Genomic DNA, 15143 nt, shown 5'->3' on the forward strand with positions numbered 1-15143 from the left:
ATTGGGCAGAAGTAGCCTATCCTTCTCCTTACTGAGCGTTGGGCAGAAGTAGCCTATCCTTCTCCTTACTGAGCATTGGGCAGAAGTAGTCTATCCTTCTACAAATCCACGTTGTCCTCCTTCAAACTTCTGGCCTAGATTACTGCGGCCTCTATTTTCGGTCAGCAATCAGAGAGAATGTTAATTAGTCATTTAAGCATATCACTTCAAAACCTTGAAGGCTATTTTATGTCAACACAAACTTCACTCTTGTTGCCAACACATTACTGCAGAGAACATGGCATAATATTAACCATGTAACCATGTAAACTCCTCTGCATAGGCTGCTGTTCAGCCATAATCAGGATATTTTCGACAAAACTTTACTTGGTGATACTTTCTTCGTTCTGGATTCGGGAATATATTGTCTCTTATAAACGTCTGTGTGCATTTGCAGGTGGTACTGCAAAAAAAATGGCGAATGTTCTGAAAAATATTAAATACACTTTTTATATCGAGTGAAAAATGCTTCTTGCATCTTCTCAGATTTTTGGAGTACCACCTGCAACTGCACACAGACGTTTATGAGACACGTTTCTTCCGAATTGAAAACAAAGAAAGTATTGCCAAGTAAAGGTTGTTGAAACATTCCTACTGGTGCTTTGCACTAGCTACAACTAGCTAAGTACTCTTTAGGAGCATGTGGTTACTCCTCAAGGTCAAAGGACCTAATATGTTACTGAACTGACATGTTGTCCACCTAATCAAAGGATCAGATAATAAACTACAGCTAGCTAGCACTGCAGTGCATTCATTTGGTGAGCAGTCGACGCAAAAACAGAGAGAAAGATGATAGTTGAACAGTTTTATACAAATGTATTTATTTATTTAAAGCATGAGAGCGTGAGAGAGGGCTAGCTATATATATATATTGGGTTTTTTTCACTTTCAATTTGCTAGCGATTGCAGCTAGCTAGCCTACTCAGAAGCCAGGCTCAAACAGATGCTATGTTACCTAGCTGGCTATGGATATGCAAGACTGGAACTCTTCCAAGTTGAGGTAAGCTTTAGGTTTTATACATTTATTGCCACAGGGGCCTGCCGGTGTAACTACTAAACTGCTTGCTGTTCACAATTGCTTGATTATAGAGGGTTTACTAACGTGTTAGTTCTAGTAGCTATGTTGACTAGCTATGACGTTAGCTAGTACTTTTAACGATGTAGGCAGGGTGTAGCAGTTAGTGTTTATGATATGAAGGTTTGGCTTGGATAGGTTTTTTCACCTGGTCACAGACAGCTGATGTGCTGTGCGCTGAAGTCCACAAGCGAAGGGAAATGGTGAGTGGAGGAGAGTGCGTGGATGCGAGAAGGAATTCTACAATGAGAAAAATGATCATGCTGTGTGTATGTGTCTGCTATGAAAGTCTACTGTGTTTGTGTGTGACCAGGGGTTTATTCATTCCGCTGATTATGTTGAAAAACCTTTCTTAAACGGACGCAAATGTAACAAATCAAAAACAATGGATAAGCATACTTGAATTTGTCGAATAGAAGCTCTTGTTTGCAACTTTTGGACTAATGATTACACCCGAGATCAGCTAGATGCAGGCAAGAGTGTGCAAGGCGATATTGAATGTGTCACTGTCTGTCACCTTCTCTCGACCTGTGCACTTACGTTGTAAACTTTAATTTACAGGCTAGGTTGTAGCAATCTCATGATGGGTATAGGGAAATTTGAGTATCATGTAGTAGTCTAAATCTATTGATGATAAATTGAGCTGGGTGAATGGGATATGAATGACAGTCATCCCAAAAGGCTTTAATAGAAATGAAGCCATGCTCAATAAAAAAGACTGTCCTCCCTCATCTTAAACATCACCTACCACCACTGCTGTCTACTGTTTCAACCAGGCCTTATCACAGTTGCAGCCGACAGTATTTTTCCATGACAACACATTTCTGGCGGCCTTCAAACTCACAGGTGTTCAGTGGGATGCTAGATAGCTACTTAGCGCAGGTGGTCCCTCTGTTGTTGTAACATGTAGATATGACCGTTTGGGAAAAATAAACGTATAAAAGTGTATCAATTTAACCTTTAGTTTATTTTTTTATTTTTTTCTCCCTGATTTGAAAGAAAAGGTCCTTATGCTTCTAAAACAGTATTGCCAACGTTGCGTGTTAATGTTCAGACCGGGTGTCGGGGCCAGACCGGGTGTCGGGGCCAGACCGGGTGTCGGGGCCAGACCGGGTGTCGGGGCCAGACCGGGTGTCGGGGCAAAACTACCCCATTCAGAGGACACCTTCATCCAAAGACTCTTATGTGTTTAATGGGACTCGGTCATGACCAAGGGATAGCTACACTAGTCGCATTCGCATATCACGTTACAATATGTAGCTAGCATAACAAGCAATCAACCAACCTATTCAGGGTCATTGTAAACCTAAACCTAAATTGTAGTTATAAACTTATCAACAACAAATTCATTACCTTTAATCAATAGATTATCATGTAAGAATGAAGATGAAAGGAACACTATTTTTATTTTACTTGTACTTTTAGGAAAGTCAGTTAAGAACAAATTGTTATCTTCAATGACAGCCTAGGAAGAGTGGGTTAATAACTGCCTGTTGAGGGGCAGAATGACATATTTGTACCTTGTCAGCTCGGGGATTTGATCTTGCACCCTTCTGGTTACTAGTCCAACGCTCTAACCATTAGGCTACCCTGCCACCCTGACATTTACTTCATTTTGGTTATTTAGCAGTCGTTCTTATGCATAGAGACATTTCCAGTTTTCTTCATTAGTATACTGTATTAGTATACAGTATACTGTACTGATGGGTTGTTCATGAAATAACATATTTTTTAAAGTCTCTTTTCGGTGAACATCGGGAATCGCCGAATCACATATGTGAAAGAGACGTTAATTTGGCTCCATGATTCGCATACTGTTACTGTTATTGCTTTTTGAGCGCCGTACATCGATTATCTGCAGACACAAAAACACCATCTGAAGATGGTAATCCTCAGTGCCGGAACGATATAGTGAGGAGAGACTCATTCTGGTCCACGCTCCTCTCAGTGTGTTTATTATAAATGCTTTCAGGTCTGATAATTTGGTCAGGGTAAAGTATATTTGAACTCACATATCACTATCTGACATGCAGGTAGGCAACGTTTTAGGCTTCAAATTAGAGATGGACAATTTGTTGATGGGTTTTCAATATCTAAACCTTATTGAACAAAGAGCCGTTTGGGAGCCAAATGAATAGCTATTTTAGGTGAACTGAGTCAAATGATCGGGATCACAGAAAATACTCGGACTGCCGATCACCAGTATTCTGGTTTGTCATAGGGCTTGTGCATTCAACTAAGTATACTGATCAACAATATAAATGCAACATGCAACAATTTCAATGATATTACTGAGTTACAGTTCATATAAGGAAATCAGTCAATTGAAATAAATTCATTAGGCCTTAATCTATGGATTTCACATGACTAGGCATAGGCCCACCCACTTGGGAGACATGCCCAGCCAATCAAAATGAGTTTTCCCCCAGAAAAGGCCTTTATTACAGACAGAAATACTCCTCCGTTTCATCAGCTGTCCAGGTGGCTGTTCTCAGATGATCCCACAGGTGAAGAAGCTGTATGTGGAGGTCCTGGGCTGGCGTGGTTACACGTGGTCTGCGGTTGTGAGGCCGGTTGGACGTAATTCTATAAAATTACATTGGTAGAGAATGGTAGAGAAATAAACATTTCATTTTCTGGCAACAGCTCTGGTGGACATTCCTGCAATCCGCATGCCAATTGCACCCTCCCTCAAAACTTGAGACATCTGTATATTATTTTTGTTCAGTATATGTATATGTATATGTATATAGGTATGAAGGATGTCATTGTCATGTGAAGTGGGCGGTGTATTGTTGATGCCACCAGGGACAAGAGGCCAACCAATGATATATGTTTCAGTAAGGTTGGCTTCTTAGCATTCATTACAATGAATGTCAACCATACTGCAGAAATAGAATGTAAATCACAGAACATAGATGTTGTGGTGGCAGCTGCAGAGAAGTGTTTGGGTGTATGAGATTTGACTTCAGAAGAGTTACAGGGTGTTTTGATTGGTGGTTGGCATGCCATTGGCATGGTGTGGCTGGCTGGGCTGGGCTGGCTGGCTGGGTACAGGGGCAGATAGGGTCAAAGTAGTGGAATGGGGTAGTGGATTTTTAAAGAGTGAAGGGTTAGTTGGAAGGTTTAGTTTGTTGTTCCTTTTCCCATTTTGTATCACAAAGTTTAATGGATCTATATTATAGCCCAGTTGGGGGCGGTAATGCAATATATTGGATGCCAACCTCCGTTTAACCCCAAAGAAGAAGAAGAAGAAGAAGACAAAGAAGAAAAAGAAAACGACCAGGAAAAGGCGCATGCGTGAAGAAGGGAACGATGGTGGACAGGTAGGCAACGCATCAAGCTTGATGATATCTATCGACTAGCGATCGATTTCCAACAGTTCACTAGAACTAATAGATCGTATATCACTTATTTGCAGCTACTAGCATTGTAGCTAGCTTCCGTAGAACGAAGCCCTGGAACATACAAAAATGCCGAACATTAAGATATTCAGCGGTAGCTCGCATCGGGAACTGTCTCACAAAATTGCTGACCGTCTTGGGATGGAACTCGGGAAGGTTGTCACCAAGAAATTCAGCAATCAAGAAACATGGTCAGTGTAAACTTTTAATGTATAAAAAGCTAATCTGTTTAAATCTTATGTTCGAGAAATATGTTAAAGAAACGTTATGTTTAGCGTGCTGCTTTTGATGCTGCCTCGCAAAGGTTCTTGGAACTTGTAGTTTAAGTCACCCATAACTGGAGTTTATTTTGGCGCTCAGTTTGTTGGGTGTGGGGCGAACTTCACTTCCCCATACATTTCAACTCATTTCTGAATATTGGGAGAGCTGACAAACCCCTACAGGCTAGCAAAAGTGAATCAATTGTTTATTGTAACTTCTTGTGTAACACTGATGCATCAAGCTGTATACTTCTCATTACGTGCTGTTCTTTGCTCATACAGTAATTATCACTGCATTTAGCCTACTGTGAAATATTCTCTTGTCACTGCACTTATAAGTCCCCTAGCCCTAAACACCTGTAGGCTGTTTTTTCAATGTCTCATGATGAATATCCCTCACCATTAGTGCTGTGTTAGCAGAGAGTGTTGTTTACCCCATCCTCCCCTGGGCCCTAACAGTGTTGAGATCGGGGAGAGTGTCCGTGGAGAGGATGTCTACATCGTACAGAGCGGCTGTGGGGAGATCAATGATAATCTGATGGAGCTGCTGATTATGATCAATGCGTGTAAGATCGCCTCAGCCTCCCGGGTCACAGCCGTCATCCCCTGCTTCCCCTACGCACGGCAGGACAAGAAGGACAAGGTGGGGGTGAGGGACAGACATCTAGTTACTCTACTGTCACACCGCCGACCATTATACCACATCACCAGAGTTGGGTTCAATTACAGTCAATTCAGAAATTAAACCAAATTCAAATTCCAAATGTTTTAAATTCAAAAGCATTGGAATTTCAATGTACTTCCTGAATTGAAATTGAATTGACCCCAACCCTGCCATGACACCCCATCAACGTCCAGTGTGATCTTACCACTCATGTTGCTGTCACTGACTGTGTGGACGGACTCCAGCAGGCAGTCACAGCAGATGGGTGGGACTGGGAGCAGATGGGTGGGACTGGGAGCAGATGGGTGGGACTGGGAGCAGATGGGTGGGACTGGGAGCAGATGGGTGGGACTGGGAGCAGATGGATGGGACTGGGAGCAGATGGATGGGACTGGGAGCAGATGGATGGGACTGGGAGCAGATGGATGGGACTGGGAGCAGGTGGGTGGGACTGGGAGCAGATGGATGGGCCTGGGAGCAGATGGGTGGGCCTGGGAGCAGATGGGTGGGCCTGGGAGCAGATGGGTGGGCCTGGGAGCAGATGGGTGGGCCTGGGAGCAGATGGGTGGGCCTGGGAGCAGATGGGTGGGACTGGGAGCAGATGGGTGGGCCTGGGAGCAGATGGATGGGACTGGGAGCATGCCTGGGTTTTGTTTTGATTTCTCCACTGATTGCAGTGAACAGTGAGCAGTGAACAGTGAGCAGTGAACAGTGAGCAGTGAACAGTGAGCAGTGAGCAGTGAGCAGTGAGCAGTGAACAGTCATTGTGTCTTCTGTGTGTATTGTTACCGTCAGCCGCCTGCCTCCATTCCTTCCATGTTTTTTATCAGTGCATGTTCTTGTCCTCCCAATATAATGTATTGCATGTACTATGTATCTGCCAAAAGTATACTGTTATTAACTTTCTGTACAGTATCACTTTTCTTGGGCTTCTTGAAGGAGCTGAGTAGTTTGATATCGATGTTGAGTTGTCCACGTAACTGTGGTTTAGAATAGCCTATCAGCTACCCCTTGTGGCTTTGGGAAGGAAATGTAATACGGACCAATTTTTAAGATGGAAGATTCCACTCATATCATGTGATGTGAGTTGAACAAATGAGGTGTGTGTTTCCTTGCAGAGTCGAGCGCCCATCTCAGCCAAGCTGGTGGCTAACATGCTGTCTGTGTCTGGGGCTGATCACATCATCACTATGGACCTCCACGCCTCACAGATCCAGGTTAGGAGGAGGGAGGACACTGGGGTCTGGCAGTAGAGGAGGGAGGAGGGAGGACACTGGGGTCTGGCAGTAGAGGAGGGAGGAGGGAGGACACGGGTCTGGCAGTAGAGGAGGGAGGACACTGGGGTCTGGCAGTAGAGGAGGGAGGAGGGAGGACACTGGGGTCTGGCAGTGGAGGAGGGAGGAGGGAGGACACTGGGGTCTGGCAGTAGAGGACATGAGGAGGGAGGACGCTGGGGTCTGGCAGTAGAGGAGGGAGGACGCTGGGGTCTGGCAGTAGAGGAGGGAGGACGCTGGGGTCTGGCAGTAGAGGAGGGAGGACGCTGGGGTCTGGCAGTAGAGGAGGGAGGACACTGGGGTCTGGCAGTAGAGGAGGGAGGAGGGAGGACACTGGGGTCTGGCAGTAGAGGAGGGAGGACACTGGGGTCTGGCAGTAGAGGACAGGAAGAGGGAGGACACTGGGGTCTGGCAGTAGAGGACATGAGGAGGGAGGACACTGGGGTCTGGCAGTAGAGGACATGAGGAGGGAGGACACTGGGGTCTGGCAGTAGAGAAACCAAACAGCCAGACTAAAGTGATGTAAATTCTTATTTTGCTCCCTCCAATCCAGCAGACGACACAATCAGCAAACACATGGAGTTCTATAGGGGTTAAGTGACTGGCTCAAGGGCACAATGGTGAGATGGTTCCTGGGATGTGAAACCGCTAGATGGCAGCCTCTGACTCCTGTCTGTGTGTGTCTGGTATCGCCAGGGTTTCTTCGACATCCCGGTGGATAACCTGTATGCTGAGCCTGCTGTACTGAAGTGGATCAAGGAGAACATCGCAGAGTGGAAGACCTGCACTATCGTCTCTCCAGACGCAGGGGGAGCCAAGAGGTGAGGCAGGACAGAGTGGTCAAAAAGCTTTTGGTCTGGGGGCATTTAATCAAATTCCTTCTTTTAGCCAATCAGAGAAAGATGGAGAGAGGGGGGTGCTTGGTAAATATGGGAACCACTGTGTGCATGCTAGACTACTGCTTCAAGAACATCACCTCTCTTTTACGGGTTTTACCTTGCAGCCACGTCTTTCTTTAACTCTGCCTTATCTGTGGTGAAATGACCTTTAGATTCACACGTTCGTGTGTAACTGCTCCTTCACAGTAACACATCTTCATACGATAACAGTGGACCATCTGCTGTGCCTCTGACTTGGCTTCCTCTTAACACTGTGTTCTGTGTGACAGAGTGACTTCCATAGCGGACAGGCTCAATGTGGACTTTGCTCTGATCCACAAAGAGAGAAAGAAGGCCAATGAGGTGGATCGCATGGTGCTGGTCGGGGACGTCACGGACCGGGTGGCCATCTTGGTGGATGACATGGCAGACACCTGTGGTACTATCTGTCACGCGGCTGACAAGTAAGTAAAGTCTCAACTTATGCCCTTGACTAACCTTAACACGTATCTATGTCCAGGCAATGGGTGTCTGGGCTGAATCTTAACCACACAAAAACAAACATTGATTATGATCCTGTACATTCAAATGCATCTCTGATTTGATGTCAAGACATTCTTATTACAGAGCTGTGGAAATACCAACCACTATTTCACATTTCACTTCTCCTTCATCCAAATGAGAGTCCTTGTAGCAAAAATCAGTGTATTCAAACAGGTAAATGTTGGAAGGTGCTATAGTCCTACAGTTACAGGAGATACTGTCCCTCCACCCTCAGGCTGATCTCAGCTGGAGGTTCTGTATTACCACACACCGTTTCTTAAGGAGATACTGTCCCTCCACCCTCAGGTTGATCTCAGCTGGAGGTTCTGTATTACCACACACCGTTTCTTAAGGAGATACTGTCCCTCCACCCCCAGGCTGATCTCAGCTGGAGGTTCTGTATTACCACACACCGTTTCTTAAGGAGATACTGTCCCTCCACCCCAGGCTGATCTCAGCTGGAGGTTCTGTATTACCACACACCGTTTCTTAAGGAGATACTGTCCCTCCACCCTCAGGCTGATCTCAGCTGGAGGTTCTGTATTACCACACACCGTTTCTTAAGGAGATACTGTCCCTCCACCCTCAGGCTGATCTCAGCTGGAGGTTCTGTATTACCACACACCGTTTCTTAAGGAGATACTGTCCCTCCACCCTCAGGCTGATCTCAGCTGGAGGTTCTGTATTACCACACACCGTTTCTTAAGGAGATACTGTCCCTCCACCCTCAGGCTGATCTCAGCTGGAGGTTCTGTATTACCACACACCGTTTCTTAAGGAGATACTGTCCCTCCACCCTCAGGCTGATCTCAGCTGGTGCTACCAAGGTGTATGCCATCCTGACCCACGGTATCTTCTCTGGCCCGGCCATCTCCCGGATCAACAACGCCTGCTTCGAGGCCGTGGTCGTCACCAACACTATCCCTCAGGAGGAGAAGATGAAGACCTGTCCTAAGATACAGGTCAGAGGTTACAGCACTGTCCTTTGATCCAGGTTAGGGGTCAAATGTTATATATTACTGTCCTAAGATACAGGTCAGGGGTCAGAGGTTATATCAGGGTCACTCACCTTAACATAAGTAGACTCATATTGTCCAATAATGTTAAGGTGATTTAAGCTGCAATTCTATTGTTGCTACTGTGATGTTTAACAACTAAGACAACGGTAAATAGTTTGAATAATCATATCACCTAAAAAGTTTGTGCTAAGATAATTGAAATAGTTCACTCTATAAATGAGTGAGCACATTTTCTGTTTATCAACGGTAAATAGTCTGACATGTTTCCAGATGTTTCCTGAACGTAGTTTATTATGTGTTGTTAACCATCTGTTTCTCCTCTAGGTGATTGACATCTCTATGATCTTGGCAGAGGCCATCCGCAGGACCCACAACGGAGAATCTGTCTCCTACCTCTTCAGCCACGTCCCCTTGTAACATCACACACTGAGTCACCTGGGGGCACTGTTCAGTAGGGGACAACAGAACATTCAGAACAGACACGGCCATATCTCATGCCGAATAGGGACTTTGGGGAACAGATATGATCATCTTTCAGGTAGACTAAGGAAAGCAGAGTAGGCTCTTCAGTTCTATGCCCAGTATTCTGGAATGTTTCTCATCAGTGAATAGAATCCAGCCCTACTATTCTGTTACACCAGAAAGAGGAGGAGAGGGGATGTCCTATACAAACACCAGTGTTGGGCTCGATTCCATTTCAATTCCAGTCAATTCAAGAAGTACACTGACTAGAGGTTGACTGATTATGATTTTTCAACGCCGATACCGATTATTGGAGAACCAAAAAAGCTGATAATCGGCCGATTTTATTAGGGGGGGAAAATGTTTTATGTATCTATATATCACACACACACATTTTTGTAATAATGACAATTGCAACAATACTGAATGAACACTTTTATTTTAACTTGATACATAAATACACACACAGACAGCTCTGAAGTGACAATGATACTGAAGAGTCTGCTTAGGAGACAAATACTCTCAACTGTTTGAATAAAAATAGAGTTTAAGTTACCTGTGATGAATGTTGAAAACAAAAACTTAAATTTCTATATGGAGGAAATCCTATTTTAATAATGGACATGGTAAGAATTGACAACCAAAGTGCGAGTCATAATTCCCATGACACCTTCTAGCAAAATCTGAAAAGCGGTTCCTTCATTTATTCCATAGGATATTTTTAGATTCACTTAAATAAGGTCTGTTTCATGTAGGCTCACACCACCGTGCCAATTTTATAACTGTAGATCTCCATAGGACAAGGTAACTGATCAATATCGGCTAAATATAAGCAAAGATTAAAAAAAATTGTAGGGTGGATTTCTGAAAAATATGTTGACAAACGTTACCTTATCCTATTGAGATTTACAGGGGTGTCAAAGCGCAGGGGCGGTTTAAGCCTGCACGAAACAATGACCTTATTTGAAGTAGATCAAGACATTATCTATGGAAGACTTGAAGGGTAAAATAACGAAGGAAGTCTTAACAGACTTGCCTAGTTAAATAAATATGAAATAAAGGTGTAAAAAATAATAATAATAATCGGCAAATCGGTGCCCAGAAATATCTATTTCCGATTGCTATGAAAACTAGAAATCGGCCCCGATTTATCGGCCATTCCGATTAATATGTCGACCTCTAACACTGACATTCCAATTCTTTTCAATCAGGAAATTTTGGAATTGGATTTGGAATTAGGTTTACTTTCTGAATTGAGGTTTAAATTGAATTGACCCCAACTGGGAGAAACACCCCCATTTATATTAGCATCGCTCTGCTGCTATTGCTAACTAACCACATAATAATTAGGATGAATGTTTATTAATAATGATGACATGTTCATTTTGAGTCCCTCTCACCCGTAAACAGTGTTTGCATCCCAAATGGAGCCTTTTTCCTACATAGAGAACTTATTTTGACTTGTGCCCTATGGGCCCTGGTCAAAAGTAGTGCACTGCATGGAATAGGGTGCCATATGGGACATGTCTATCAGGGACAAAAGAGGTCAGTGTTGATTATTGTGAGTGGGTGAACTCACCTAATGCCAACAGTTGTTCATAATAATGCTGTTACAATACTTCTGTTACAAAAAGAGCGCCAGAGACAGTTGGATGCTGACTGACTTCAGGTATTTTATTATTTAGTTTTTCTTTTTGATTCGGTTGAAAGATGAGACTCAATGTGTTAAGTGAATGAGTTATAGTTGACAGTGCCACTGATGTTCATCTGGGTGATTCATAAGTCTTTTTAAAGGGGCAATCTAGGATCGGTACTTCTCATTTTTGGACATAATGGTAAATAGCCCACCGATTCTTGAAGATTTTAACTTATAAATTCCTCCTCCATGATCTTCATGATCTGCATCCCTAGCTCTGTCTGGGAATTTGAGAGTGGGCACATAACTCCAACCCCATCCCTCACCTGTTGACCTAAACAAGTATGGAGGGGGGGGGGCTTTTCTAATTGCGGATTGCCCCTCTTAAGACTATTAGGAATTGTTCTTTCAGTGGGTGCAGGGGAGGCAGGTTTTGCTCTTCGAGGTTGCTGTCTAGAAGCTGTTGGTTTTTAACTCTGCAGGATGGAGCTTCCTAGAAAAGTCTCTGCTATTTTTATTTACTTAATTTCTTTCAATAACATTTGTATAATAAACTCTTGAAAGAGTGGTATCTGTCTGACTTTAGTTTCATGTACAGTTGAAGTTGTAAGTTTACATACACTTAGGTTGGAGTCATTAAAACTCATTTTTCAACCACTCCACACATTTCTTGTTAACAAACTTGTTTTGGCAAGTCGGTTAGGACATTACTTTGTGCATGACATGACACAAGTCATTTTTACAGACAGATTATTTCACTTATAATTCACTGTATCACAATTCCAGTGGGTCAGAAGTTTGTAAAATTCCAGAAAATGTCATGGCTTTAGAAGCTTCTGTTAGGCTAATTGACATAATTTGAGTCAATTGGAGGTGTACCTGTGGATGTATATCAAGACCTACCTTCAAACTCAGTACCTCTTTGCTCGACATCTTGGGAAAATCTAAAGAAATCAGCCAAGACCTCAGAAAAATAATTGTAGACCTCCACGAGTCTGGTTCATCCTTGGGAGTAATTTCAAAACGCCTGGAGGTACACGTTAATTTGTACAAACAATAGTTTGCAAATATAAACAACATGGGACCACGCAACTGTCATAAAGGAAGGAGATGCGTTCTGTCTCCTAGAGATGAACGTACTTTGGTACGAAAAGTGCAAATCAATCCCAGAACAACAGCAAAGGACCTTGTGAGGATGCTGAAGGAAACGGGTACAAAAGTATCTATTTCCACAGTAAAACGAGTCCTATATCGACATAACCTGAAAGTCCACTCATCAAGGAAGAAGCCACTGCTCCAAAACCGCCATAAAAAAGCCAGACTACGGTTTGCAACTGCACATGGGGACAAGATCGTACTTTTGGAGAAAAGCAAGCTGAAGAACACCATCCCAACCGTAAAGCACTGGGGTGGCAGCATCATGTTGTGGGTGTGCTTTGCTGCAGGAGGAACTGGTGCATTCACAAAATAGATGGCATCATGAGGAGGGAAAATGATGTGGATACATTGAAGCAACATCTCAAGACATCAGTCAGGAAGTTAAAGCTTGGTTGCAAATGGGTCTTCCAAATGGACAATGACCCAAAGCATACTTCCAAAGTTGTGGAAAAATGGCTTAAGGACAATAAAGTCAAGGTATTGGAGTGGCCATTTGTTATGAATTTTTTATATAATGACTAAATGATGTATACATTTAATGTAATGATAGGACTATATCTAACAGAATTCTACCCTGCCTCTGTATAATGATGAAGAATGTTTGTCCGTAAGAAAGAGGAACAGACAAGGAACTGTGGCAGACAGCTTGTGACAACTGTGAAACTGATAACCGGAAGGAGAGGGGAGAAACCGTTGGGCTTGCAGTAGATTGTGTAACATGTTGCAGGATGTGATAAGCATTGTATGTGTAGGAGAAGACTTGTAGACTATATTGTCATTGTCTGAGAGGAGGAGGGACATTTATGACGAAATGGGAGGTATATAAACCAATGTACATGATATGATTGGTAGAGCTCTCGTAAATAAACGTTTGACTATTGTAGACTGGCCTCTGTCTTTCGTTTCATCAAGAATCTTACAAATTCTTGGTAGCAGACCGAGTAGTTTAGTTGAAGTTCAGTTTATGAACATTGAGAACATAATTCTCCTAACACCATCACAAAGCCCTGACCTCAATCCCATAGAAAATGTGGGCAGAACTGAAAGAGCATGTGCGAGCAAGGAGGCCTACAAACCTGACTCAGTTACACCAGCTCTGTCCGGAGGAATGGGCCAAAATTCACCCCGTTTTTTCTGGTAAGCTTGTGGAAGGCTACATGAAATGTTTGACCCAAGTTAAACAATTTAAAGGCAATGCTACCAAATACTAGTTGAGTGTATGTAAACTTCTGACCCACTGGGAATGTGATGAAATAAATAAAAGCTGAAATAAATAATTATCTCTACTATTATTCTGACATTTCACATTCTTAAAATAAAGTGGTGATCCTAACTGACTTAAGATGGAATTTCTAATAGGATAAAATGTCAGGAATTGTGATACAACTTAGCCAAATACATTTAAAATTTGTTTATGTAAATTCCGACTTTCAACTGTATGTGCTTATGTTCTGATCGTGTGTGACTTCAGCATAAGGTGAATCACTGCACCAAATATTTGATGGCTGAATGTGATCTTATTAACGAGATGGTGAAAACGAATGAAGCCTGGATTCAGGTTTGTTTATTAGTCTATCCCCATATCAAGGGTCTGCTGCTGGTATAGCATTCCAATTACTACAGTTTAAGTTGGAAGTTACAGGAAGTCAGGCCCATAGTGTTTATACTTGCGTACTATTGTTTGTACACATTAACGTGGTACCTTCAGGAAATTGCTCCCAAGGATGAACCAGACTTGTGGGGGTCTACAATTATTTTTCTGAGGTCTTGGCTGATTTCTTTTGATTTTCCCATGATGTCAAGCAAAGAGGCACTGAGCTTGAAGGTTGGCCTTGAAATACATCCACAGGTTCACCTCCAATTGACTCAAATTATGTCAATTACCCTATCAGAAACTTCTAAAGCCGTGACATCATTTTCTTGGAATTTTCCAAGGTGTTTAAGGGCACAGTCAACTTAGTGTATGTAAACTTCTGACCCACTTGAATTGTGATACCGTGAATTATAAGTTAAATAATCTGTCTGTAAACAATTGTTGGAAAAAATGACTTGTGTCATGCACAAAGTAGATGTGCTAGCCGACTTGCCACAACTATCATTTGTTAACAAGAAATTTGACTCCAATCTAAGTGTATGTAAACGTCCGACTTCAACTGTACATACAGGCTACAGTTGCATAGTAGGCTATGTGTTTCATCAAATTTAAACGTATGAACTCATTCATAATGAGAAGTTATCAGTACTGGACACACTGGTTGTGTGTGTGGTCTCATACTAACCACAGCTCATTGCTGGTATAGATCTAGCAGACTTTTTAATTACAGAAGAATATTAGGTGAAGAGAGAGAGAAAATAAACAACGACTGGCGGTGGGACTTACAATTTGTTGCATAATGTAACTTTTTAAAGTGCCAATATTTTATTTATTTATTTATTTTTTCACCTTTATTTAACCAGGTAGGCTAGTTGAGAACAGGTTCTCATTTGCAACTGTGACCTGGCCAAGATAAAGCATAGCAGTGTGAACAGACAACACAGAGTTACACATGGAGTAAACAATTAAAAAGTCAATAACACAGTAGAAAAAAGGGGGAGTCTATTTACAATGTGTGCAAAAGGCATGAGGAGGTAGGCGAATAATTACAATATTGCAGATTAACACTGGAGTGATAAATGATCAGATGATCATGTACAGGTAGAGATATTGGTGTGCAAAAGAGCAGAAAAGTAA

General features: G+C 42.7%; 1 protein-coding gene across 4 annotated transcripts; it reads left to right on the forward strand.

Annotated features, from left to right (window-relative positions):
• The first annotated feature begins 802 nt into the window (after positions 1-802).
• On the forward strand, positions 803-11822 carry LOC123993671 (ribose-phosphate pyrophosphokinase 1-like). Of its 4 annotated transcripts, XM_046296053.1 has the most exons (9): positions 810-1039; positions 4300-4440; positions 4536-4709; positions 5238-5427; positions 6561-6659; positions 7413-7537; positions 7885-8058; positions 8940-9099; positions 9481-11822. In XM_046296053.1, exons 3-9 carry the CDS (start codon positions 4588-4590, stop codon positions 9571-9573), a joined length of 963 nt encoding a protein of 320 aa, XP_046152009.1. In that variant the 5' UTR covers positions 810-1039; positions 4300-4440; positions 4536-4587; the 3' UTR covers positions 9574-11822. The 4 variants fall into 4 exon arrangements, with proteins under 4 accessions (XP_046152011.1, XP_046152009.1, XP_046152008.1 ...); XM_046296055.1 differs by lacking the exon at positions 4536-4709 and having other exon boundaries at positions 803-1039; XM_046296052.1 differs by having other exon boundaries at positions 4300-4709.
• Positions 11823-15143: the final 3321 nt, after the last annotated feature.

Source organism: Oncorhynchus gorbuscha, linkage group LG13, assembly GCF_021184085.1.
Source record: "Oncorhynchus gorbuscha isolate QuinsamMale2020 ecotype Even-year linkage group LG13, OgorEven_v1.0, whole genome shotgun sequence".
Classification (NCBI taxonomy): Eukaryota; Metazoa; Chordata; class Actinopteri; order Salmoniformes; family Salmonidae; genus Oncorhynchus; species Oncorhynchus gorbuscha.